The sequence below is a fragment of the Schistosoma haematobium genome, chromosome 1 (assembly GCF_000699445.3).
Source record: "Schistosoma haematobium chromosome 1, whole genome shotgun sequence".
Classification (NCBI taxonomy): Eukaryota; Metazoa; Platyhelminthes; class Trematoda; order Strigeidida; family Schistosomatidae; genus Schistosoma; species Schistosoma haematobium.
Genome location: NC_067196.1, coordinates 80,054,038 through 80,080,748, shown reverse-complemented (window position 1 = coordinate 80,080,748; position 26,711 = coordinate 80,054,038). Strand labels below are relative to the sequence as shown.

The window sequence follows — 26,711 nt, the reverse complement described above, 5'->3', positions numbered from 1 at the left end:
ATTAAACATTTACTTTATGATTGTTAAATTTGATTAACATGTTCTGTAATTTCCTGCCAATCGCCTTCGATTTTCTCCACTCGTGTTCGTGTTCATTAGAATATTGTTTGCCTTTTATGATAGCTAGGTGGTAAATTCTATTTATAAAATACTAAGACATAAATCACTGATATATATAGAATGTTAGTTTAGATTCAATGTAATTTTTCAGTCATTTATGTCTTTTATGTAATTTTTATGAATTGTCTTTTGTTTCAATAGATGGAATAAGAAATAATAAGAAAATATTTTTTATGGTTTTTTCAAGAATACTTAATGAAGTCATAGGAAATTGACTAGTAGACTTTGGATTCAGTTAATTATCAATAATACGTTCAGTCAAACAAATTGGTTATAGTAATAACAATTATTAATTTAATTTACTGTGTCTTGTTAGATTTTTTGAAATAATTGTTGCGTAATGTACTACCTTAATTATTTATTTATTAAGATACATAAACATTGGTACAAAGAGGCACCAAACAGATATGCACCACAGAAATCATTTGATTTATGTGAGGGATGGGATATTACCCGGGTGCCCAGACCGAAGCAGGTGGTTTTCTTAGGGAGCCACACCCCAAACCTTTGACCTAAAGGTCTAATCCACAAGGCAGTGCAGCAACGTAAGGCGATGAGGTCCCATGACAGCCGGTGACCAACGATTGATTCATACGCCATTTGTTCCTTTAGGATACTGAAACTAATTGCACCATTGGTTTGGAATCATAGTTTTCCAACTCCCCTAGGTAGACTCTCCGTGTCCACCAAACCGGTGGAAGCGCTGGACGTTCGCCTTTCGTTCCCTCGATTTTGTAAATAACACCCCCGCCAAGAGAAGGCAGTGAGTAGGACTTCCCTGGCAGTCGTTGTATGCACGTGGCCAAGTGAAAGCATTTCGAGAGGGAGAGCTGACTCTCCCCACTCTCGGCCGTACCAAGGCGTTTGGGGGCTACTCTCTTAAGTAATTATATTAAAATTCAGAAGTGACATAAAATGGTAATATTTACTGGAATCTATAAAAATACTCCCGGGTTCTGATCATAATCTAATATCAAGAATCCGGATATAAACTAAACATTTTAGCGAAAGTTCACAGTTTACACTGATATAATATCCTAAAAATAAAGTTAAATGTTTGAAGAAAGTGTTCTGTAATTCATTTAAATTGTTAACGGGTTTTGTCCTTATAGATTTAGTCTCCCAAAATGGCTAATATGAAATCTAGTTATAAACGATGTCCATAAATTTATCCGTTTAATTTACATAACGCAAATATTCAAATAACTTCATTATACCAAATAGGCAACATCTAACAAGGATGAATACTTTTCGAGTACTTCAATCATTCTGTAATTACTTGAAATTAAGCATTTTAAATACAACTTTTTTATGATGGAAATAAATGAAGTGTTGAAGAATCATTTTTTTCCTTACTGCTATCACATAACCTTTAATGAATAATTTGTATATAGATATATATAATCTGCTAGGTTCTGTTTTCTCAAATTCATTCAATTGTACGTTAAAACTCAATATAGCGTAAAAATAATAAGTTATGGCAGCATAATTATCCCGGAAATTCTATCAGATCAATTGTATCTTAGTAACAAAAATTTCCTTAACTAATTACCAAAACTTTAACTAATCTAAATTATCAAGTGTAAAATTAATCAACAGATTAACATAAATTTCATTACGTGGATGGAAAAATTGATATTTTTCGACGATTATGTTACTAGCGTGGGGTTAATATGATTTTTGTTCCGTTAATATGAATCTATAACAACTCTAGACAGACACAGGACTGGGCACTTGATCGATACTCTAGATGTTAGATTATTTGACTAATAGACTAGTTCATGTTGAACAATGATATACGATTCACGATCGAAAATTGAAAATCAGATTATAGGCTCGAAAATAGTCATATTAAAACAAATACAAGCAACCCACCCAGCTAAACTCAAAGAAGAAGTCAATAATACAATGGAGTTTAAAATAATGTTGCGACATTTGAAAATGATGAGTGTCTGTTTGCCTTCGCTTACCTGTTAAATACACCTTACATTCATTGACCAGATATTAGATTACTGATTGATTTTTGATAAAACCGTAATTTCTTTCTTCAGTCCTTGTTAAACAGCTACCAACTAATAACATGTACAGAATAAGTTGACAGTAAAATTTAAATGACTGTCTATGCTATATATAGCATGAAGGACTAGGTGAGTTCCGTTGAAGTACAACCGTGAGCAAGGGAATATTAGACAGCCATTTTACCATAGTACAGAAAATCACTGCAGTGCTCATCCACTTACTTCATGATGCCTACTATCCCTCATGAACGAGCATAGGCTACCCAACAGCATTCTCAATCCATATCTGTTCTGGAAAATATTTCTCACTTGTTTCCGATTGCTATTCACCCTTTTTATGTCTGTTTACAATTCTCGACACAATGTGTTCTTTGGTCTTCTTCTTCTTCTTTAGTCTTTTCCATTTCCCTTCAGGATACCAAGATGACGCTTGCGTCGTGATGCAGTTTGATGATTTGTTGAATCGGATTTGTTATCTGCCATATTAGATTACTGTTGATGATATCCGTCCAATGGATATGGAGTATATTGTATAAACAATGGTTTATAAATACTTATACATTTTGATGATGGTTGTAGTAGTTTTTCAAGTTTTAGCTGCACATAGTGGGACTGTTTTGACGTTTGTATTGAAGATTCTGACTTTGATATTAATTGAAAGATGTTTCGAGTTCCAAATGTTCTTCAGTTGTAGGAATACTGACCTCAATTTTCGCAATTTATGCATTTACGTCTCATCAGATACTCCTTGGTCGTCGATGACGCCGAACAGGTATGAAAAACATTTCACCTCCTCCAAAGTTTCTTCACCAAGTGTGATTGGGTTGGTGTTCTCCGTGTTGTATTTGAGGATCATGCTATTTCCATTGTGTACGTTGAGGCCTACTGATTCAAAAGTTTATGTTACACTGGTTGTCTTCATCTGCATTTGCTCTTGTGTATAGGATAGAAAATCTAGGTCATCTGCGAAGTCTAAATCGTCTAGTTGCATGCAAGCTATCCATTTATTCCGTGCTTCCTTTCAGAGATGGAGGTCTTCATAATCCAGTCAACTATCAGAAGAAAGAGGAAGAGAGAGTAGGCAGTCTTGTTTGACTCCGGTCTTCACTTGCAAGGCGCCTGTCAGATGTCCTTCATTCACGACTTTGCACTGTAGTCCGTTATATCAGTTCCGTTTGATTGTGACAACCTCATCTACTCACTCCATAGTGTCGAAGAAGGTTCTGTAAGGTCCTTCTAACTACGCTGTCAAATAATTTCTCATAATCAAGGAATTTGATGTATAGTGACGAACTCCCTTCCATTAGTTGGTCAGGAGTGATCCGTAGCGTCGCGATTTGGTCGGTACATAATCTATACTTACGAGATCCACCCTGTTGATCTCGAAGTTGAGCGTCTACTGAATCTTTCGTCCGGTTTAGCAACACTCTGTCCCAAACGTTCCCCAATACTGACCGCAGTGTGATGTCTGTGTGGTTCTCAAATTTGCTCAGATCTCCTGTCTTTATCTTAATGAGATGTCTTTCTTTGCAGTCTGTCAGTGGCACTTTCTCCTCCTCCCAAATCTTGCTGAATACAGTATGAAGCATGTTTACAGTTACTTCTACGAGCGACTTCAGTGTTTCAGCCGGTCTGGTCCTACTGTTTTCTCACTGTTGATTTATCCTACGACCATCATTATTTATTCTGTTGTTGATGGGGTGACATATATAGAAAGCTTTCTGTGTGTGCTGCTTCAATATCCAGTGGATTCAGTGAAGCTGGTCCATTCAACGAAGGCTGTATTGAACCTTTGCACGGCTGTGTCTTCAGTTGTCCAATGCTTCTTTAGGTACAGTTTCATCTCGGGAGCCACCAGATGGTGATCTGAAGTTATGACAGCTCCTCTCCTGGTACTTACGCCTTCCACTGATTTTGTGAATTTTTTACCGATGCAAATATGATCGATCTAGTTGTCTGTAGTGTGATCCTGTGAGACCCATGTGGTTTTGTGTATGTGTTTGGGAGGGGGGAGTATATGTCCGCCTATCAGCAATTTATCGAATGCACATAAATTTGGATATCTCTCACCATTCTCCTTCCTTTCTCCCATTCCTCCTTCATACCCAGTGTTGTTCATTACGAATTCGACGTTTACGTCTCCCACCAGGATGGTCAGGTCATTTCCTGGTCATTTCTCTACAAACAATTACAGTCTCTCATAAAACTGATCCTTGTCGTCTTCATTTCTACCATTTGTGGGTGCATAGCACTGGATAACACTCATTGTTATTCGATACTCCTTTCTTCGAATGACGTTTTCATGGTTTTCGATCTGCATTGGACAGCATCAGTGTAGCTCATTGTGTGAGGCATTTTCTTCTTCGTGATCAGAGTTCAAAAGCACCTCTTTGGAATCTAACGTTTTCTGTTCAGCTTTCTTCTAATGATTTTCACTAGTTCCGAAAACCGCCATCTCTTATTTCCTCAGTTATTTGACTTGTCCAGGTCTCACACATTGTGCGAACATTCCATGTACCTATACTGATTACTGTTTAGTTTTAGAAGGAGATATCTGTCCTGAGTTTCGCACCTTGTATATTTAACTGGAAGATAATGTACTCACACCAAATATTTATTAGGTCAGAGATGTCATTAGTACGAGAACGATTACTGGAATTTTCAGAACTTATAATTTTTTTAAATGATTGATTTAAAGTTTAAGTTCGGTATTATGATATATAGATCATTTTGAAAAGTGTACTCAATCCAGATTCCGAAATATGTAAGTGGTATCTAATCGTCTCCACTTTTACTTTGGTGTTCACATAACTATATGATTTCACTAAGGTTTACTGGTGTAGAATTAATAAAACCTAAGACGTAACATCGGTCCATGAATTTATTGACTGCTTAACTGAACTATGATAGTAGGTGCAAACTACCTGTTTGATATTCGAACGATTACCATAATCAGTGGATTGAGACATTGGATAACGTGACTCATAATTAGTCTTGATGGAAGAAATGTATTCACTGTCTTAAAGAAATTATAACTCCGATTCCTGAAATTGTTTTCCTACTTTAAGATTATGAATCGATTAATGGTAAACCATCACTGAAAAACTGGAAGAACTGGGAAGCCGTTTTCTTATTGTCAAATCATATTATTCATACTTAGTCTCTTCTAATAAGATTGATACTGTTAGCAATAATTATCATACGACATTTGTATTGTTAATTTTATTTTGCTGTGTGACATGACAACGGAAACCGATGCATACATGTGATAGGTTTAACGTTACTTATGGATGATTGATCTAAAAGCTGAAAAAATCTACAAAGGCCTAATATGAAATCAATAGTTGTGTGTTCACTAGCCACTAGTTTTCATACAATATTTCTTAAGGCTTAAGAGAGATGTGATCTATAAAGTTCAGCTACGTTAGATAATTGGACAACTCTTCACTAACAGCACTGGTTGATGGTAGCAGTATATCGCAAACTAACAAAATTTGTAAGTATTGATTATTGAAATGAGACTCAATTACTTTGCTGTCATTATCTAAATGCTTTAAGTTTGATCATTTATAAAGGTCATGAGTAACGGCACATTCGAGAACTCTCAAACTAAGATTTAGTGATGAAAATGTTTTTTACAGATTGACAAACTTCAGTATTGTGTATTAAAAAAAAGAAAGTACAAACCCTTAGTAATACCTTCACAGCCGATTGAACAGTTTAATGATTATCTGTACTTATCAACTCAGTGGATAACACACCGAGGTTTTGAAGCAAAAGCTACTGGATTTAAACCATAGTATGAACAAAAAACGTTTGGATGTAGATATATGCAGTTGACGAGTTTTGGAAAAAAAGACCGAAACATTCATCTTATTTTTATTGATTAAACAATTAAGTTATGCAGTAGTAAACTTGAATTTGAATTCATAAAATTAAAAAGTCTCAAGATACCTATGATGTTATATTTCATTCTGTCATTAAAAATAGTAAATCTCTTAAAGAGATCTAGTTCTTTTATTGATCAGATTACAAGATTATATATGAATCTCGATATGATTACTTACTAGTGAATCATTAGTTGGATTTCACGAACTGTCGTTAAAGGTTACTTATATATATTACTTATATATTACTTAATTAATTTTAATTGATGTAAATGAGTTTGATATTTTTATTGTTCTTCTTTTTTCTTTTCTTTTCTTTGTAAAATCATATTTTAATAATAAAAACAAGAAATCAAAAAACAAACAAAGCAATACACACAAATAATAATGATAAAATGAGGAAATTGGAAGGAAAGAAAATGTATTCGTATTATTATTATTTTATGATGAAATTTGAAGTAAACTGTAAAGAAGCATCTTTCTAAGTAAGATAAACAAAGTTAATAAGTAAATCTCTTCCGATTTGTATATTCCACTTTTATTGTTTGTTATATTTGACTATTACGTGGTGTAGATGAAGAACGTATAGATTTTATTAGATGATTTGAATGATTCATTTCTCTACTATTATCATTATTATTATTATTATTATTATTATCTTTGTTTAATGATTTCATTGATGATTCTTTGAATATAATTTGACTGAAATTCAATAGAATATATGAAGTATATAATAATTTTACAATATTCATACCATAACTTGATAATAATGCCCATTCTAAAAATCGTATGGGATATTTACTAGCAAAATGTAATAATATTACTGTTGGACTTAATGTACTCCATAAACAAATACCTTGATTCCATTGAGTAATTAAACTGATCATTTCTGGATAACATAAACATTGTACAAGTGTATTAAATTTATATGGATCCCGTTCATTAACATCGATTTGTTTAGCTAATTTTTGTAAAACAGTAGTAGGTAATGGATAGGATGGTATATTTAATAAATGATTAGATACTTCTTGTGCTAATTCATTGTTACTGAAAAATAAATCTTTTTTTAACTGATTTTGTAAATGTATTGAATGATCTGACTTTCTATTTTCTCTTCGTTTAATATTAGTGTTGTTTATATTGTTGTTATTAAAGATGTTCTCTTCATAAGATGCGTCGTCATTATCTTCCTCTTCACCCTCGTCTTTGCCTATGTTGACATCATTATCATCATCATCATCGTCATCATTATCAAGAAGATGTCTCACATCAGTTGAGCGTTGGTTTGTTTCATTTTGTGATGTTCTTGGTTTGTGTAAGTCAATACTACACAACGATGTTCTATAGCTGTGAGAATTTTGTGCAATCAAAAATAGAAGTGTTTGTATTAATTGTTTAGAATCCCATACTTTTGGATTTTTATAATGTTTGCTTAGATCGTTTGAATTGAGTAATTTAAATTCCAGATCTAAGTTTGGACAACATTTTGAAATTACCTGTGTAATCAAATGGACGGTTTCATGAAGAAGACTAAATGCTTGGTGTATATGACATGGGAGACATCTGGAGAAAATATCAAGGACCTATTATTAAAATGAGAAAGAAGGATATTGCAAATTAAATGACCATACTATTTATATTTGAATTGACTAACAAAAATATTTGTATTATACATAAATGATTGGTATCTAATGAGTGAAGCCGTAGTTTCTAGCTCAAAACAACTGATTGCTTATAATTACACAGATACCATAATGCTAAGATTTTAAAAAAGTATTAGGGTGGTCGATGGTAGTAGTCATAAAGAGGCCCCGGGACCTAGGTTTCATGCTATTTGGCAGCCGACAGCAAGGTGTGTCTGTAATCTTGAAGAAACTGACGCTACCTGGTGGATTCGATCACATGTCACTCAGTTTCACGGTCAGAGATGTTACCACTGATCACAAGGTAGTGACCAATGTCATGTATGTCAGTTTTTTTTGGTCTATATCAAATTCTATGGGTCAAATTGCAATGTGGCCTACAAATCCAGATGACTCGAAATCGCATGCTTTATGTTGAAATGTATATAAAGAAGTATTGTTTATACTTTCGTCGAGAAATGTTTTTTATATAATCAACAGAGGATTTCTAGAAGGTCAAGAACTAGGTCCTTAGTTGGTAATCGAGGTTGTCATGTTTCTTAGCAATAAACGCAGAGGTTAAATGAGCTTGAACCAAACGTCAAAATTCAACGGCTTTCACACCGATAAACAAATTTAACTCGAAATATTATCGCATGTCAGGTTTTTAAGTAAGCTTGTGCAAAATCAGGAGCGTTATTGGAAGGACTAGTGGTTCGGGTTTGTTAGGTAGTTGAATTTCTATTTTTATTTGACATGAATACAGGATAACCGCTAAGCATCAACCAAGACATTTAAAATAAAACATAAAATTGTCAGAACATATTTTGTGAAAGACATTTCAGTGAGACTGTGGTTTATGGATGACCTTCAAGAGAACTACAGAAAAATTCCCCTCCCTACTAGTCTAAATATAGTATAAATTAGTGTCAAAAATCGGGATTCGGCGCTAGAAGTTAGAGATTAGAGTCATCATCACGAACTGATATCAGTTATAATGCCAAAATACTATTTTACCATATGAATGAATTCCACACAAAATCCAAGACATGATACCTTTAATTTCATTGGCTCGTCCACAAATTATAGTCTCGCCGATATTTTATTTTTATCAAATGACAAGTGCCGCGAAATATATTCAGCTCACTAATCTAAAAGGAGTCTACAAGGTACTGCTTAAAGAAAGCTTTTACTTTTAAGATCAGTAGAATCTCTTACAGAAGTGATTGAATAATAAATCGAACACCATACATTGAACTTGGTTAATTAACTACTGATCAATCGGATGGCTACAAAATTTCATATTCCTGAACTCAATCTGTTATGTCCGAGTGGAGATTAAATTACAGGTAACTCCCGAGGACTATTAATGGACTAATATTCTATAAATATTCTTATTGTATAATTATTCAACAATTACATTACATATATTTATATTCCTCTTATTATAAGCTTTATTTTGACCTATAACTTATTATTGTACGATTTACGGTTCTTAAGTTATGTTCAGCTCATTAACTACTGCCTCCCACATCCACAGCCACTTTTTGGGCTTATTTGTGTACAAATATTATTTCCTATTTTATGGTACGTTGAGGTCTGTGTGATTGATATATAAACGAAGTATGCCTGAAATAAACGATCTGCTCTGATTCTGGTCTGATCTGCTCTGATTCGGAAGCTGGTATCTTGTTCTGGACTCAAGTGGAAGGGCTCGGAAGACATAGGACCAATAAGGACACTAAACTGCCCACACCGGTTAAACGTCATTGGTTGGCCTAGTGTGAAGATTCGTATAAGTCGTATTCGGATTGGTAGATAAGTCGTGCGATAGGAAAACCAGACGTCCAAGGTCATAACACATCAAAATAATTTTTCTATGGCGGGATGAATAATAAAGCGGGAGTGGACTGTCGGAATGGTCCTGTCTGGAGTTTTTGTTGATATTTTCGTTGTAGAATTATTAAACACTTAAACTATTATATTCTTGTATTCTCTTATTTATAAGCTATTGTCTAACACATAAATCATTGTTGTGCGTCTCACCATTCCTAAGTTATTGTTAATTTATTACGAGTCTATTAGTCAGTTCGTTTCCAACTATGACGCAGTTATACCCGTAACGTAATTTCTTAGTTCTATTGATGTGTGGTCAGGATTTGGCTCTATAATCAATACTGGAACTAGATCAGTACATCAACTGTTCTGTCTTGCAGTTCGATCTTAGTGATCCTGAACAATCAAACATAAAAGTATATTTACTCTCATTGACACATCAAGTGTTCAATAATAAATTGAACAATGGGAAAGTTCCATTTTAAACTGAGTTTTAAGCGTGTAAAAAAGAGCAATTAATTGAAGTATATTGTTCCAAGCCCTTATAAATGATTATCTATGGTTATGTCATAATCCCAGATTCTTTTATTACTAACTGTTGATCTGCCTGAAAAAATCTAGATTGACTACTGCTTGTATTTTTATAATGATAATCGTCATTTTTTATAATCAGTGAAATTTATTGATGTACCAACATACTTAAGCATCTGTATTGGGTACATTATGGACATCATATGTCAGTTATTGTTATGCTGTGTGTAATTTATAGAGTAAATATATTATTACTGTAAACAAAATGTAAAATCTAGTTGTTTGATTTGTCGCTTTATAATACCAACGGTCTTCGAGAGTATGACGAACTGACTCGAGCTACTCATACTGTGGTGTGCTACTTGTATTGACATAAGTAGTATATGACGTTACTCGTGAATAGAAGGTCTGGCAGCAGAGAGACAAGAGGACCGAACAGTAAAGAATGGAAACAGAATTTAATTTGTATGAAAATGCAAAAACAATCAAGGCTGAGTGATTTTGAGACAATCGATGAACAATTTGCAAATTAAACATTTACTTTATGATTGTTAGATTTTATTAACAAGTCCTGCAATTTTGTGTTAAATGCATTGGATTGTCCCCACTGGTGTTCTTGTTCACTACAATACCACATAAATTTTATTATGTTTGATATTTGGTGATTAACCATAACTGTTAACGAAGACGTTTCCCTGTGAGGTGTTGGAGAAGATTTGTAGTTCAGATGGATGATTTTGATTTTGATGGAGTTTTCTTCTCTGATCTGAATGGTTTGGTCGTGGAGCTTTCATTGTTCTTCTGAACGACATATTCAGCACAAACTTCAGATAGAAGTGAGGTGTTCGAACTCCACCAAAACGTTTCACTATGTGTCGTGACAGTTAGCATTCAGTAAAGAGGCCTATCTTGCATCTCATGTAAGCACTAACGCACACACAGGGTGATATATTGGTGATAACTTAGTGATCAGTATTTTTATCGTGTTAGTCAATAAATGCTTAACCCCGCCTGGAGCCCCTCGCGAGCCACTGCCGATCTCAAGCCCAGGTAAAGGAGGAGGGTTGGACATGGGGTTAGCGACCCCATCCCGTAGAAAACTAACTCGCTAAAAAACGCTAACCAGAAAAAATTATCCAAACCCCTTAAACTCTGCCATGGGAGTCAGAAGGTCTTCATTTAGCAGAGTTATGATGCCTCTTGATGAAAGCCGAGCTCCTTCGGAATTCACGAGGCCGATGACCCTTTTGACAACCAGAGCAACCATCTGACAAACTTAAAAAATTCAAGATAGTCCTCAGCAATAAGTTCCAGGTCTTTCATGATCTACTCAATGGAGAAGAAACTACTATGGAGAGCAACTGGAAAGGGATCAAAGAGGAAATCACTCCACCATGTCATGAGGTCCTGGGTCACAAGAAGCACCATAACAAGGAATGGATCACTGTTGATACACTGCATAGGATTCAAGAAATGAGGAACAAGAAGGCAGCAATCAATACCAGTCGAACAAGAGCAGAAAAAGCCAAGGCACAAGCTGAATACACAGAAGTAAACAAACAAGTGAAGAGGAGCATCAGAACCGACAAACGTAAATATGTGGAAGATTTAGCAACGATGGCGGAAAAGGCTGCAAGAGAAGGAAACATGAGAGAACTGTATGACATAACAAAGAAACTCTCTGGAAATCGCCGCAAACCAGAACGACCAGTGAAAAGCAAGGAAGGCAAAGTAATCACCAACATTGAAGAGCAACAAAACAGGTGGGTAAAATACTTCAAAGAACTCTTGAATCGACCAGCTCCACTGGACCCACCCAACATCGAAGCAGCGCCCACAGACCTCCTAATCGATGTTAGCCCACCAACAATTGAAGAAATCAGCATGGCCATCAGACAAATCAAGAGTGGCAAAGCAGCAGGACCAGACAACATTCCAACAGAGGCACTAAAAGCAGACATAGCAGTAACTGCAAGGATACTCCACATTCTCTTCAATAAGATTTGGGTTGAAGAACAAGTGTCAAGAGACTCTATAGAAGGACTTCTGGTCAAAATACCAAAGAAAGGCGATCTCAGCAAGTGTGATAACTACAGGTGGATCACTCTTCTCACAATACCGGGAAAAGTCTTCAACAGGATATTGTTAAACAGAATGAAGGACTCCGTAGACGCCCAACTTCGAGACCAACAGGCTGGATTCCGTAAAGATCGATCGTGTACAGCCCAAATCGCAACACTACGGATCATTGTGGAACTATCGATTGGATGAAATTCATCACTCTACATCAACTTCATTGACTATGAGAAAGCATTTAATAGCGTGGACAGGACAACACTAGGGAAGCGTCATCGACACCACGGCGTACCTGAGATAGTCAATATCATACGGAATTCCTATGATGAATTAAACTGCAAAATCGTGACTGGAGGACAGTTGACAAAGTCGTTCGAAGTAAAGACCCATGCCAGGCAAGGTTGCTTACTCTCACCCTTTCTCTTTCTCCTGGTGATCGACTGGATCATGAAGACATCAACATCTGAAGGGAAGCACGGGATACAGTGAACATCTAGAATGCAGTTAGACGATCTAGACTTAGCAGATGGTCTGGCCTTTCTATCCCAAACGCAACAACAAGTGCAGAAGAAGAACACATTACGTCGAGAAATGGAGACAGACATGATAAAAATGGACAAAAGTTGGATCGAACTAGAAAGGAAGGCTCAAAACAGAGTGGGATGGAGAATGCTGGCCGACGACCTATGCTCCATTGAGAGTAACAGGCGTAAGTAAGTAAGTAGAAAGTTGAATTAGTGATTATGTTATGTTTAACAATTAAAACATTTCCTTAAAGGAAACAAATCATTAATCATGTTAACTTACTTGTTTATATTCATTAATACATAAAAATATTTGTATTTCACCTTTCGAATCAGTAATTTTTGATCCATGAAGCCACTGTACTAAATTCCATGAATGTGAACCTTTTGTTCTTCGTTTATTATAAATAGAATTGGTAATAATATTATTATTATTAAAATTAAAATCTAATGAATTTAAATATAATTCTGATGTTGTATAAAACTGTTTATTAATATTCTGATTACTATTATGATGACCTTTTAAATTTAATTTATTAAATTCATTTGATAATTTTGTTTGAATAAATTTCTTTCGATTGATTGAAATTTCACGTCTTAATTGTACTTGTATACGTGGCATTAAATGTATAAATTGTCCTGGGGATGTAATTAATTGTAAACCAGAATATATCATTCTTTTATTCTCATCATTACTATTATCCCATAAACCATGATATAATGGGATTTGATTTAAACGTGGCATTTCAATTTGTATCTCTTCAATTGCAATGGAAGAATTATTCAATTTAGAAATATCGAATACAATAGTTTTTGGAAATTGTGTATTATTGCTTAAGTATAAATCATTATTACCATTATTATTATTATTATTATTATTATTATTATTATTGCTGTTGTAATTACTACCATTACGATCAGTTTGTTCAATATCTGGTGTCAATGGTCTTGACAATGGACTACTACTAATTTGTTCAAATAATTCAAAACAATCAGTTGAATGTTTCTTTTTATTTCGTGATTTTAAATGACGATGCTCTTTAACAATACAACACACACATAAACCAAATGATTCTAGCAATTTAAGTAAAATTTGTGTATCTTGTTCACGTACAAATAATTGTATATCATCTAGAGTAAAACTGCCAGTGATTCGAGTTCGATGAAGAAATCGTTCAGAGAAACATTTACCTAGTATCTCATTGCATAAGTGATTTGGATTTAATACAATCAAATCATCTTTATAATAATAATATTTGCCATTATCTTCACTGATAACTGCCGATGAATTATTTACAGTAGTATTATGTGAAGTGGTTTGAATATATAAAATCTGTGAAGTGAAAATCGAACAGGTTACTCTGAGACTAAAGTTTAGAAAATATTTAACAATTAGACATTAAAATCATTTGAGGAATAACGGAAAGCTAGGAAGCACTGTACATTTATTTTATATTAGATTGGAGACTCCACAGGATTGTAAAAACATAGCCCAAATATGGAATCAAAAGTCATAGCTTTCAGCTCCCTAAATAGGCACAGTGGTTTTAGTTTGTTAGAAATTCAACGTCCCATGCTTCCGAATGCAGTCAATTTAAGGTAATATGAGGTAATCATCGGTTGTCATAGGTAGATGACTGTATTATTTCTTGCAAGTTTGAACACTCCCAAACACTGATTTCAAATATTTATCTAAAAGTTTGTCATCGATGAGCATACAATTGTTATTTGAATAAAAATTTTGTTGAATGTGCTCACTTTGAAAAGACTGGTTACTTTACAGCTTTATACAACAAATTTAAAGGTGTGAATAAATAAATTTTGTTAAGGATAATCATAGATTGCCCTTTAGTTAGGGTACCGATAAAAACCAAGGTAACCAGTGGGTATCCGTTTCATCAGTATGAAGACAGTCTACATCATGAACTGACATAAGCCGCAGAACCAGTGATATTGGGACGAGTATCTAACTGTCTCACTCAACTTTTAAATTTATCAGTATTGCGCACCTTAAAATTTACATGGGATTAAACCTAAGAGCTTCAGATTACTAAACGAAAACGAAACCAGTGAGATTATAGGAAATGATTTGTAAATTTCAACTTCAGTGGATTTGTAATAAGGCCATATCACCTAGTTTTTCTTACCTTTGTGCACATATTACATTTGTAAAATTTTGTTTTCTGTCATCAAACTTGAATACCTTTAGTGTCACTTTTATCCTGCTTATAATTTATCAAAAAAGTGTGTATTATTGTTCATTATACAATACTAGACACTACCCAAAACAAGTCTGTTGATTTTAGACTTCAGAGATTAACACTGGGAGAGAATTCTTCACAATCAAACTGTACCCAGTAACAAGTTACAAAGTTTATACTTTTTGCAAATAAAACATTCCCCACATTCAAGAAAGACACAATATTTTGGGGGGGGGTTGAGAAAAATAACATTCATTGACCGATTGATTGAAAAATTAAGTACAATTGTCGTTTAAATCAAAATTTGACAACCATTAACATCACGTTTCGTTCGCAAAAAGAACATTGTTGTTTTGATTGAAATATTCACTGGTAGGGGAAAATTTTAAGTAGGTTACGTTAGATAATCCTATCAATTATATGCATGGACAATTCTGTCAACTTTCTGGTCAACAATTTTGTATAAAATTATCACTGGAAACAAGAAGAATTTGAAAATCTTTTTTATTTTAATTTGAAATCTTGTAAATAAGTAGAGACATGCTGATTCTGAAATTAGATGTGAGGTGGTTTTATGCTTCAAATAGGGTATTACAAAGGAACTGATGAAAGTATGTATTATGGTAATCCTATAATCAATCAAAGATATATTACAACCAGCTTATTACATCATCCCGATAGGAAAATTAGATAACCTATGAAACTTTAGAAATATACATCTGCAATGACATCTTTTCTGTATATATCAATAAGTATTTTTAGGATTCGAAATACTGATTCAGGTTGTAGGTGGATTTCAATAAAACAAATGTGTTACTAGATTTCAAATAGAATGAATAGAACAAAATAACTACTTAGTTTCACCTCGTTACAACCTAAGCATTTCTCATATTATAATCCATTTTGAGTTCAATCAAATATTTATCATGAATAGTTTACTGGTTGTTACATTAGTCAATTGTACTGAAAAATCAATCAAATTAACAAACATAATAAGTGCTTAGCAAGAATATACTTTAAAAATGAGAATAAATCAGTGAAAATCTCACATTCCCAGCACATTGTAAATGTTCAACAAGAGTTACTAAATGTTCATCCGTACACAAAGGATTAATATGTTCATGAACACGTTCAGCAAATTCATCCAAATTACATACAGGAAATATATCATTAACTGTCCATTCTGGCAATTTGTTTGATAAATCGATCATTAAAGAATTTGTCCTTGGTAGTGTCTATGAATAAAAAATAAACCAAGAGCTTTGTAAAATGCCAACATTTCTTTTTCTATTATCCATTTTGTTTGGTTAAACAATGAGGCTGTAAGTATACTAACTGCCTTCAAGATTTTCAAACTAAAATGAATATTATCAGAAGGGGTTTTGTGGAGATGTTTTTTAGAAATTTCACTGGTTGAAATCATGAGTCAATTGAAGCTAGACCACCATGGAAAACCTGGAAGTACTGAACGGTCGTTTCGTTCTAGTATGGGACTCCTCGGTGAAATTTCTAAAAAATCTCCACAAAACCCATTCTGATAATAATCAACTGCTCACTAGTGAATGACTTCAAGAGATACTCCTGGGGTCCTACTGAGAAGCCGTTACCAGTGGAGTTCAACCAGGTCTGTTGTGAGATATCAACTCACTGAAGACAATGATGTACGGTGGCACGACTTTGTGGATTGGTTGAACTTAGACATTAAAACCGTTGGATACCGGCTCAGTGGTCTATTTGGTTAAGTGCCTGGCGCGAAACTGATATGTCCCGGGTTCGAATCTCGCGGGGTGCGGGATCGTGGGTGCGCACTGTTGAGGAGTCTCATACTAGGACGAGACGACCGTCCAGTGCTTCCAGGTTTTCCATGGTGGTCCAGCTTCAATTGACTAGTGACCTCGATCAGTAAAATGAATATTGTCAACAGATCTGAAAAGTTCAGTATTAAAACAATGCTAAGTAACTAAATATATTAATGTGTACCAGATTACAATTTCAATGTATTTCTGAATAAAGAAATTTGAAAGTATCTGGACAAACATCCTGTTTTTATCTAAACACTTCTCATGACTCGTAACCAGAAAACTAGCCTACCTTCTTGAGAGCTCTTGGCTATAACTATCAAATAAATATTCTTTTAATCGTAAAAGAAGAAAAGATACCTATATATTTAGTTATAATATGAGATAGTACTCCTGTCCATGTTAAACACAGTACATTAAAGTTTAATATTAACAACTGAGAGGATCTTTTTAGAATAATTTGATCACTTGAAAACTTTTTCAATTTTGTTTTAATCATTTTGTGTTATATTAATCATGTTATTAATTCTCACTGTGTACTGAACTAATCAAATCTTCCAGTGCATATTCATGTGCCAAACCAGTTCGAGTTTTTTTTGTAAAAAACGTTCAACTGTTTACATAATGGTAAATTATATAAACAATTTCATAATCAAGATTGAATAATTGCAAAGTTAAACACATTAATTTGATGGACATAGCTGTTTCCATTTTTGGCAACCCTATAAATATATTTAAAATGTCATTTCTTTTGGTTATAGTCAGTTTTTAAACAAAATTAGCCCAGTAAGATTAATGCATAAAAAAATTAAAGTTCATCTACTACATTGTTTATTCAAGAGAAATCTCATTGAAATCTCAAATCGATCAAAGTAAGACAATCACTAAAAACCTGGAAGCACTGAACTGCAGTTTCGTCCGAGCACTGGATGCCCCAATAGTGGGCATAAACGACCTCTTTCACAGAGAACCTTTGGTCTCGCACAAGAACGCTTAACCTCTAGATCACTGATCCGGGATCTAATGGTTTAAAAGTCTAGCTTCTACCAGTCTATGATAGTTTGCAATCGTCTATTTTCTTCACACCTAAAACTATTTAGCACCACCAGAACCTCGTAAGTTTCCTACCGAAGCTACTCACTAGTAAGTACACGACACTTGTCAGTATAAGGTTGTGAAGATTTAGGTTAGCCTTTTGCACCGTTGGATCCCAAACTCAATGCTCTAGAGGTTAACGTTCGTGAGTGAGACCGAAGCTCGTGGGTTCGACTACCTGTGGGAGGGTCGTTGATGCGCACTACTGAGGAGTCACATACTAGGACAGAACTACCGTCCAGTGGTTTCACACTTCCTATCGTTGAGTAATTTTGATCTACTCATGATTTCAGCGATATTCAACAATCTCAGCAACCCTATACTGGTAACATAAATGTGTAGAAATATAAATATGAAACAAAATAAAACAATTTATACTTGTATTATGATATTCCGAACATCTGTCAAGTAAGTTTTCAGTTGTTTCATTTCTAGAGATGTTCCATCTCTTGCGTCGAGCAGATAAATACTTTCATGTATGTCTAATTTATCTCTAATAATTAAAATAAAAACACGACAATGTACACAGAGTAAATGAATGAAAATTATGAGTACATCTTATTACAAAGTAGTAGTAAACAAATTTTTATTCAGAATCATCGTAATTTGGACGAAAATTTTCACAAAAAGGACTGTACTGTCACATTGTTATATATAAGTTATTATTTCTAGAAAAACGATGAGACAAAATCTCGAATAAAAAAATTTAACCGCGCAATTATGATCTCTGAAATATTTCAGAATTTAATAGTTAACATCTTAAGTAAAAATATTATTTGAAACCAGAAAGCATTAAACAACTATTTCATCCTAGCATGAAATCGCTTAGCAATGCACACCCTTGATCCCACAGGGGGTCAAACCAAGGAACTTTAGGTTTTAGTAGTAACTGGTTTCGGGAGGTGACTCCTGGAGTTCTAAAGGAAATCCATGATCAGTAGAATAGTTCATTCATATCGTGTGAGGCAGTTATTCAAAAATTACATTGGAAGATGGTCGCTTAATATAGTGAAGTGATTAGAGTTAAAGTGTAAACTGGTGGATGATAAATCAATGATCTAAAGGTTAAGCACTCGCCTCGATATTTGAAACTTTTATATTTGATCGCTAGTGGGATAATGGATGCGCACTTCTGAGAAGTTTAATACTAAGATGAAACAAATATCCAGCTATTCCTGATCTTCTATGCTTGTTCAACTTAGGAGTAGTCCGTAATGATGACAATAAAATTGAGTAGTCTTCATAAATCCCTTATAAAGTAATAGTGAAGAATACAATTAATATCTCATATACTATAAATAATTACGGCAAAAAGTGGATGAAAATTATGTACTAGAGTTTCTTTTCATAAGTATTGTTTATCTTAAGTTGCACACAAAGGAATGAGTCGACTTTCGTTACTGTGATTTAGAGTTCCGTTTGATTATTATAACACGTAGTTAAGAGTATAAATAAATCTGAAGTTACACAATCAATAATAAAATTTTTTTATGTAACCAGATCCTTTGACAAATCTAAACAGAGCGAAAACAACAAATTTTACTGAATAAAATGAACTCATCAATCAGTCTATTTCATGACTTCTCATCCACTGTATTTAGCATAAAATTACTATGATCAATATAATTATAACCCAAATATTTATGAAGCTTACATAAATATTTTCGAAATGTAACCCAAATCACATAATAATGATAATAATAATAATAATAATAATAATAATAATAATAAATAATAATAATAATAATAATAATAAATAATAATAATAATAGGACATAATGTGTATGTATGAACTTAGTTAAGATCGATATGTATCTATATGGTGTAAAGTACTAATGCAGAGTAGAACAGATGTTACCATTAATTATAATCAAGATAACAGAGGTTATGTAGAGGTCGTGAAATTTATAACTGATAGCGTAGTCACTCAATAGGATAAAGAATAAAATCCAGCAAATATGTGAACATCAGTAAGATTATTAGAAGACGGAAGCAAGAAGGGTTAATAAAAATTCATATAAGTTATTTTGATAATTCATTGCTTTCAGTGAACATAAAGTGAATATGCATTAACAGAAAACTAAAATTAATCCCTGTCAAAGCGAAGTTGACCTGAAAATTATAATATATTTACAACATACACTGAAAATTGTGGTCATATATATAATGTTAATCAAATTGTGCGTGCACGATCGTGAACACGCACTGTTGGGAAGTCCCATACTAGAATAAAACAGCCGTTCAGTGCTCGCAGATTTTCAATAGTGGTCTAGCCAAGATCAGTTCGTAACGTAAGCTTTGATAATTAAATAAAAGGTCAAATGAATCAGAAATGATAATTGGAATTACGAAAGAATTTAATAGGGAAAGAATAAGAAATTGGCTGGCAAACCAACCTGGTGATTAAAATATGTTGAAGGCTATGAGGAGAGATTCAAAGTTGGGACAAATTGTCTGTGTACACATAAACAATGGTAAAGACATCCATAACATGAATAATGCTTTCTTGAAAGTTTGCAGACAAATCTCTAAAAGCTATTGTACATGAACTATTTCAAAGATATGTTTCAACTATCTCTATTCCCTTTATGTATATTTTTACACATAATCATATAAATTGGTGAATTCAATTAATTACCAGTTGGTTACAACACGCTGATGCTTCCACTCACAGTTCTTACAGTATAATATTGAATCATACTCGATAATTCCATCTTTCTTTTTCTTCTATCTACAGATTTTCTGATGTACTTTTTAGTATGAAATATTATTTTTTTTTACACTGCTACAAAAACTCTTTGCATTACATTCAAAATCAAAGAATAAAACATTCTGCAACTTACTGGTATTCCAGTATAATTTCTTTTAAAAACAATAAAGTCTCTTCATCATAATAAAATCCATTTTGATCTTTTTGACATTGAGCCACATCTGCATGAGTTCCAATAAGAATGACGCGAGCCATTTCTGTCGGTCGTCCTCCAAACACTTAAACAATTAAATAAGATATGATTATTAAATTTGAAAACATACTAGTAAATTGTATTTGATGAATCATTTTTCATCCTAAAAATAACATTGAAAGTTAATTAATAGTCTGTAAATAAATAGAGATTACAGTATACCATTGTTAAATTAATTCTTGTGTCGGATTTAGTTGTATTATGAAAATTTTCAGTTTACAAAAGATGTAAGTGGAAAATTACTAAAGAACCGTATTCGCTTATTTGAAATAGTGAATCATTCTCAATAATAAGAGTATCAACAACACACTGTAGTGTCGGTTATTATGTTAAGCCTATATACCTTATTCTAGCTTTCGGACAGCTCATCCTATTGATCCTACTTGAGTCAAATTCTGACCTTGTTGTTTATTCGCTTATCAATCTTGACTGTTTTTAAATGAGCGCGTAGATATGTGTACGTTTCTTATCACATGTCTGTAACTTATTTTTGTGTAACTATAATTATTTCAACAACAATCACCATTACAATCGCCTTGGTGTCAGATCTTGGGCCACTAAAGTGGAGAGTCCTTTCGACAACATCGTTCAATCTAAATGGCGATTAAATAACGGGCCACCACAACACATAAAGACTAAACTTAATGGCTAAACTTGATAAAATGAGCATTTGTTCTTTGAAATACACTTGTAATATTTAAAAAGTAAATCTCTTGAAAAAATACTGCTATCAAACGGATTAAATCTACCATGGGGATTAGTATTTGTTCTTGAAAAACATGTTAGACAATATAAGTATCGACAAATCCAAAACAATTCAATATATTATCCAATTACATCAAAAAAGAAAACAACAAATTCAGATTTCGAATGTCAATTACTTAACTGTGCAGGTAGTCTAGCTACCAAGTGACGAAAACTAGAAAATTGGATGAACTCAATATGAAGGGAAGAGAGAAGTAAACTGAAAGCAATCAAGATCAAAACAGAAATGAAGGAACAATGAAGCTTGTAAGAGACGACTCGGAGTTGTGCAAATGATGTATGATTTTCACATTTTAATAAACCACTGCGTGACTGTGCATGAGACAATAAATTGATCTTTCCGTCCTGAGTTCTCGTGCACTACACTGTTAGTCTCAGAAATTCCTTATATCAAAAACGAGAAAATATAAAACGTTACAAATAAAAACTATATATGTTTGTAATGCTTACTTTTGAGTTCGTTCTGAAACTACTATAAGGCTTAGAGTTAAGATCTTTAGAAGAATCGGAAATCATAAGAATGCAAGTATTACAGTTACAATGGAATTGGAAGATATAAAGGAATATATTTTAAATATTATTAAGTTCTATTCAAAAATTCATTAAAACTTCAACCATAATCAAGTGAACTACTCTCCCGCCTACAACTATCAATTTTTCCTGCGTTAATCAAAACTGAGCGGAAGAGTAAAATAAACAAGAAGTTTTAAAAAATCAAATGTCATTCTCAATCATCCTGCACTTGTAGGTGTATAAAGTTGAAAAAATAAGGCCAAATTCAGGTTAAGGTATTATTTTACTTGAGATATATATGATTTATCCTTTTATCAGATGACATTCAAACTTTTAACCTGAAATCATATCAGTCAAAAGGTATAGCCATAGTGATACAGAAAGCAACGTAACGTGTAAATAATAGACATTAGGGTAATTTTTTTGAAAAGACAGGATCCATAAATCGTTTTTAAAAGACATTTGTCACAAGGATTAGAGTAATATGAAAAAGAAGTTCGGAACTAGTACTTTTTTGTTAGGCTGACTGAGAGAAGAACAGTGTAGTGAAGAGTGATTCCGTTGTCACTACAGGGTACTTATAATAATCTAGAACTAGAAAAAAGATGACAGAGACAGAAAGTGCAGAACGAAAACAGCACAAATTACTGTGAATAGTTTGTGTGCTAGATTGTTTTGTAAAATATTAACTTATTGAAACCATTCAGTTGTTAATTGTCCTTAGGTTTCAAGTATTTCTTTAGATTATATATATAATAATATTAATATAATCAAAATAATAGTAACAAAATGAAATCAGTAAAAACGTCTTGATGGAAGAAAATAATTTACATACATAAAGGCCCTTTTACAGGTATACGAGCATGAAGAAAATCAAGCCAGAATCGTACACTTCTACGTCTCCATTCTAATGAATCCATCAAATTAAATAGCACTAAATGTATACTATCAATATCACCGATAAAATGATCATAAAAACAATAATATGATGGAAATCCAGAAAAGTCCCATAGAGTATATTCATTGGTGACTAAAAAAGAAAAAAAAGTTATGCAGAAAAAAAGTGAATTTCAATTTTCAATGGGATTGTTAAGTTTAATTTTCAAATATTGTATAATATTTTCAGCAATTCACTGATTTTAAATTTATTTTCCAAGGGAAAAGTGCATATATATGGATGAATTTACACATATTATGGATTCAGCTCTTTGTGATAAAGTCTCCTCACTGTAGACTTACTTACTCATGTAGACAGTTGAGCTCAAGTATAGAAAGCTTGAATATTAGTATAATACTCGGACAACCGCACAACAAAACAAATCCACACTATTTTGATTTAAATGAAAATATTTTCGGTTAAAAGAATAGGAAAGTGTTTTTCACTTAAATCCTTAATACCGATTCTATGATTATAGTCTCTCTGAAGGCTGGTTTCCGTAATATCCTGATCATTTGTTTATCGTAAATCGTGACTTATGAATTAAAGTATATATATATATATATATATATCATACTATGAGTCTTTCGTTTAAAGTAAGAAAGCTTATGGTAGTTATCAAATACATAAGAAATTCTAGTAAGGTTGTAAACGTTTTCAGAAGCATTGAATAGTTGTTTCGTCTTACTTTGAGATTCCTCAAAAGCCCATACTCACTGAATCGTACAAAGTCGAGCTGATGATTGTGAGTACATTTTCAAATTCAACTCTTGTTTCTGGTATACCACAACCTATGACAAATAACGCCGGTGAGTTACTATATTACATCCACCCTATTTATTTACACAGTTCATATATTTACACTAAAATATTATTAAATACATCTGGAAGCTATTTACTAGTGACCATATACTGTTCAAGTCAAAACATACCAATCCTGGTGACTTTTATTATCCCATTAAGTTATAGTTCACAGGCTTGTTGCTTATTATCAAAGAAAAAGATTATAACAACAGATCATCATTTCTGAGTTTGTATCTATAACCATAGTTTGATTGGATTTTCTATCTACGATATACAAGTTATTCTAAATATATTACATGAGAGTTAAAGGAAAATGAACTATTATAACAGAACGTCACTCATTCTATCCTTTGACACTTTTCATCGTTATTTTTTAATCTTACAGTAGTATCATAAGATCAATGTAAAACAATATATTCGTATAGATATATTGTATAAAAGAAAAAATTAAGCTTCGATTTCGTTTACTATAACGTAAGCTTTCCGTTCTCATCTATCCATTAGTTAACTTAATGATGTTTTTTCAGCAGACAGAGAACACAGATGACACTTTTATAAAATATTATATATATTGGGTACCTAAGTAACGACGCCAAACGCTCTGCATTCGGGAATCGAACCCAGAACCCTCGGTCTCCTGCAAGAACGCCCAACCTCTAAACTACTAAGCCGGCATCCGACAGTATTATTGTCTATTTTCAGTCAATCGACAATCCTGCGCAGACCCCATTGCTTGCCTGGAGTGGATAGCTATCTCATGCCCGACACGAATTGGACTCCACTGGTCACAGCTTATCACTAGAACTCCAGAATTTACATCTTAAATCTAGTCATTAATGAACACAAGATTATTATTGGTGTAGGGGATTAGAGTCCAAACGTTCCATGTACCTTAAAAAATTGTTGCTCTGGTTGTTAGAACAGGCATCGTTCTCGTGACTTCCGGAAGAACTCGGCTTTCATCATGAGGCGTCACAACTCTTCTAAATGAAGACCTTCTAAATCCCAGGGCAGAGTTTAAATGGTTTGAATTATTTTTTCTGGTAAGCGTTTTTTAGCGAGTTAGTTTTCTACGGGATGAAGTCGATAACCCCATGCCCAACCCTCCTCCTTTACCCGGGCTTGGGACCGGCAGTAACTCTAGAAGAGCTACAGGCTGAAGAGTAAATTAGGAAAAGACGATGAAAATGGATAACACACACGTTACGGAAATCACCAGACTACATCACGAGGCAAGCCCTAACTTAGAATCCTGAAGGGAAGCAGAAAAGAGGAAGGCCAAAGAACACATTACGTCGCGAAATAGAAGCAAATATGAAAGGGATGAATAACGACTGGAAAGGATTGCCCAGGACAGGGTTGGATGGCGAGTGCTGGTGGGCGACCTATTCTCCTCCACGAGGAGTAACAGGCGTAAGTAAGTAAGGGGATTCGAGGAGATTATAGGATTCTCATGGGTTAAATTGTGAGTTCAATCCATGTCGAGGATAAGACAGTTATCTATCGCAAGTAACAGATGAGGGTAGCGCAGTATAGTGAATCAATTGAGGTTAGAGATTATTACCATTGGATGCCAACTCAGTGGTCTAAAGTTTAAACATTCTCGTGCAAGACCGAAGGTCGTGCGTTAGATCCCCGCATGCGGGCTCGTGGATGGAGAATCCTGAAGAATCCTGTACTAGGATGAACCGAGCGTTCAGTGTATCTAGGTTTCAATAGTTGTTTAACTACGAATAATTCGTAATTCGAACCGTGAAAACTCGACAGTATCCACAAATTTGCTGTACTAATGTTGTATATATGAAAGTAAAATAAAATATTTATGGATTGTTGTCTATATACAAGTGACTTACTATGAACATCAATTCCATGCGTATAATTTTCATGTTGCGCTTCTATATCCCACAAATATGGATAATTATGACGATATACACTAGATTTCGGACCTAAATTAGAAAAGAACACAATTAATTGTAATTCTTGGAAAAATTAAGGTTTTAACTAATATCTATCAATTGAATTTAGATATGACGATCAAATTTACCAAGCGAATTCTATCAAATTTCTGCTGATTGGTCCAAGATTATTGTGTTCGTTTAAAACCTTTGCGTTTTACATTCAATCTTGTGCTAGATCTTGGATATATGTAGGTGAGTAGCTATGAACTCGGATAAAACAGCTTTCTAGTTTTCCCTAGTTTTTTTATTATTTAATTGGTTTTAGTTTATTGCAAGAGGTATAACTGTTTAGTGATTTTATGAATAGAGCTATGTGAAAATAAAAACAAATCTTAAAAATAAATATTGTCAGAGTTTGACAAAAAACAATTAATCACACTAAAAGACTAGGAGTAATGAATCTTGGTTTTAAGGCAGTCAGTGAAACTTTATAGTCTAAGTGTGTTTCCATATAATTGACAAATATATTCAGCAATCTAAACAATAGTAGTTAAAGTGAATCGACACAACACTGACATTAATTAAATTCGAAGACGATTAGTTAGCATCCATTTATTAAAGAGGCAAAATTACATAAACTATATATATAATGAGCGAAATTTTATTTGATGCCAGTACTTTCCTATTTGTACTTGGTACTTTTTCGGTGTATCAAGATCAGGAAATTAACACATTCTTACTAAACACTATCTTAATCCATTCTGCACGCATAAAGCTATACTGTTGGCAACACTAACGTGAAAATATTTACTATTCACATCTTGAAGTAGTGTATACAGTCTGTTGAGTCTCATCCTTAAATATATGAACAATATCTTCTAGAATGCATCACCTTTCTATACGGTCCGGGAAGTGATTATCTTAACCTGAGGCCTAATAACTTAAATAATTATTTCTTAACCATTTATTTTATCAACAACAGAAAACGACTGAAACCCTTTTGTATAAGTTCTAGCTTAATATCTTTCGTTTCATAATAAGTGCAAAAAAGCTAACAAAGGAAACATTCACAGAACTAAAAAAAATCAAGATTCAATAGTTGTGTCAGCAAACAAGGTGTCA

General features: G+C 33.5%; 1 protein-coding gene across 1 annotated transcript in view; it reads right to left on the bottom strand.

The window, feature by feature from the left end:
- Positions 1 to 5,758: 5,758 nt before the first annotated feature.
- MS3_00002222 (uncharacterized protein) overlaps positions 5,759 to 26,711 on the bottom strand; it is a 65,252-nt gene continuing 44,299 nt past the window's right edge. The window contains exons 12-18 of the mRNA XM_051209795.1: positions 25,545 to 25,637; positions 22,786 to 22,980; positions 20,553 to 20,697; positions 18,088 to 18,202; positions 15,865 to 16,050; positions 12,898 to 13,947; positions 5,759 to 7,608 (exon numbers count right to left, since the gene is read on the bottom strand). Of these exons, the coding sequence (XP_051075261.1) occupies positions 6,574 to 7,608; positions 12,898 to 13,947; positions 15,865 to 16,050; positions 18,088 to 18,202; positions 20,553 to 20,697; positions 22,786 to 22,980; positions 25,545 to 25,637 (2,819 nt within the window). The 3' untranslated portion in view covers positions 5,759 to 6,573. The remainder of the gene's footprint in view (positions 7,609 to 12,897; positions 13,948 to 15,864; positions 16,051 to 18,087; positions 18,203 to 20,552; positions 20,698 to 22,785; positions 22,981 to 25,544; positions 25,638 to 26,711) is intronic.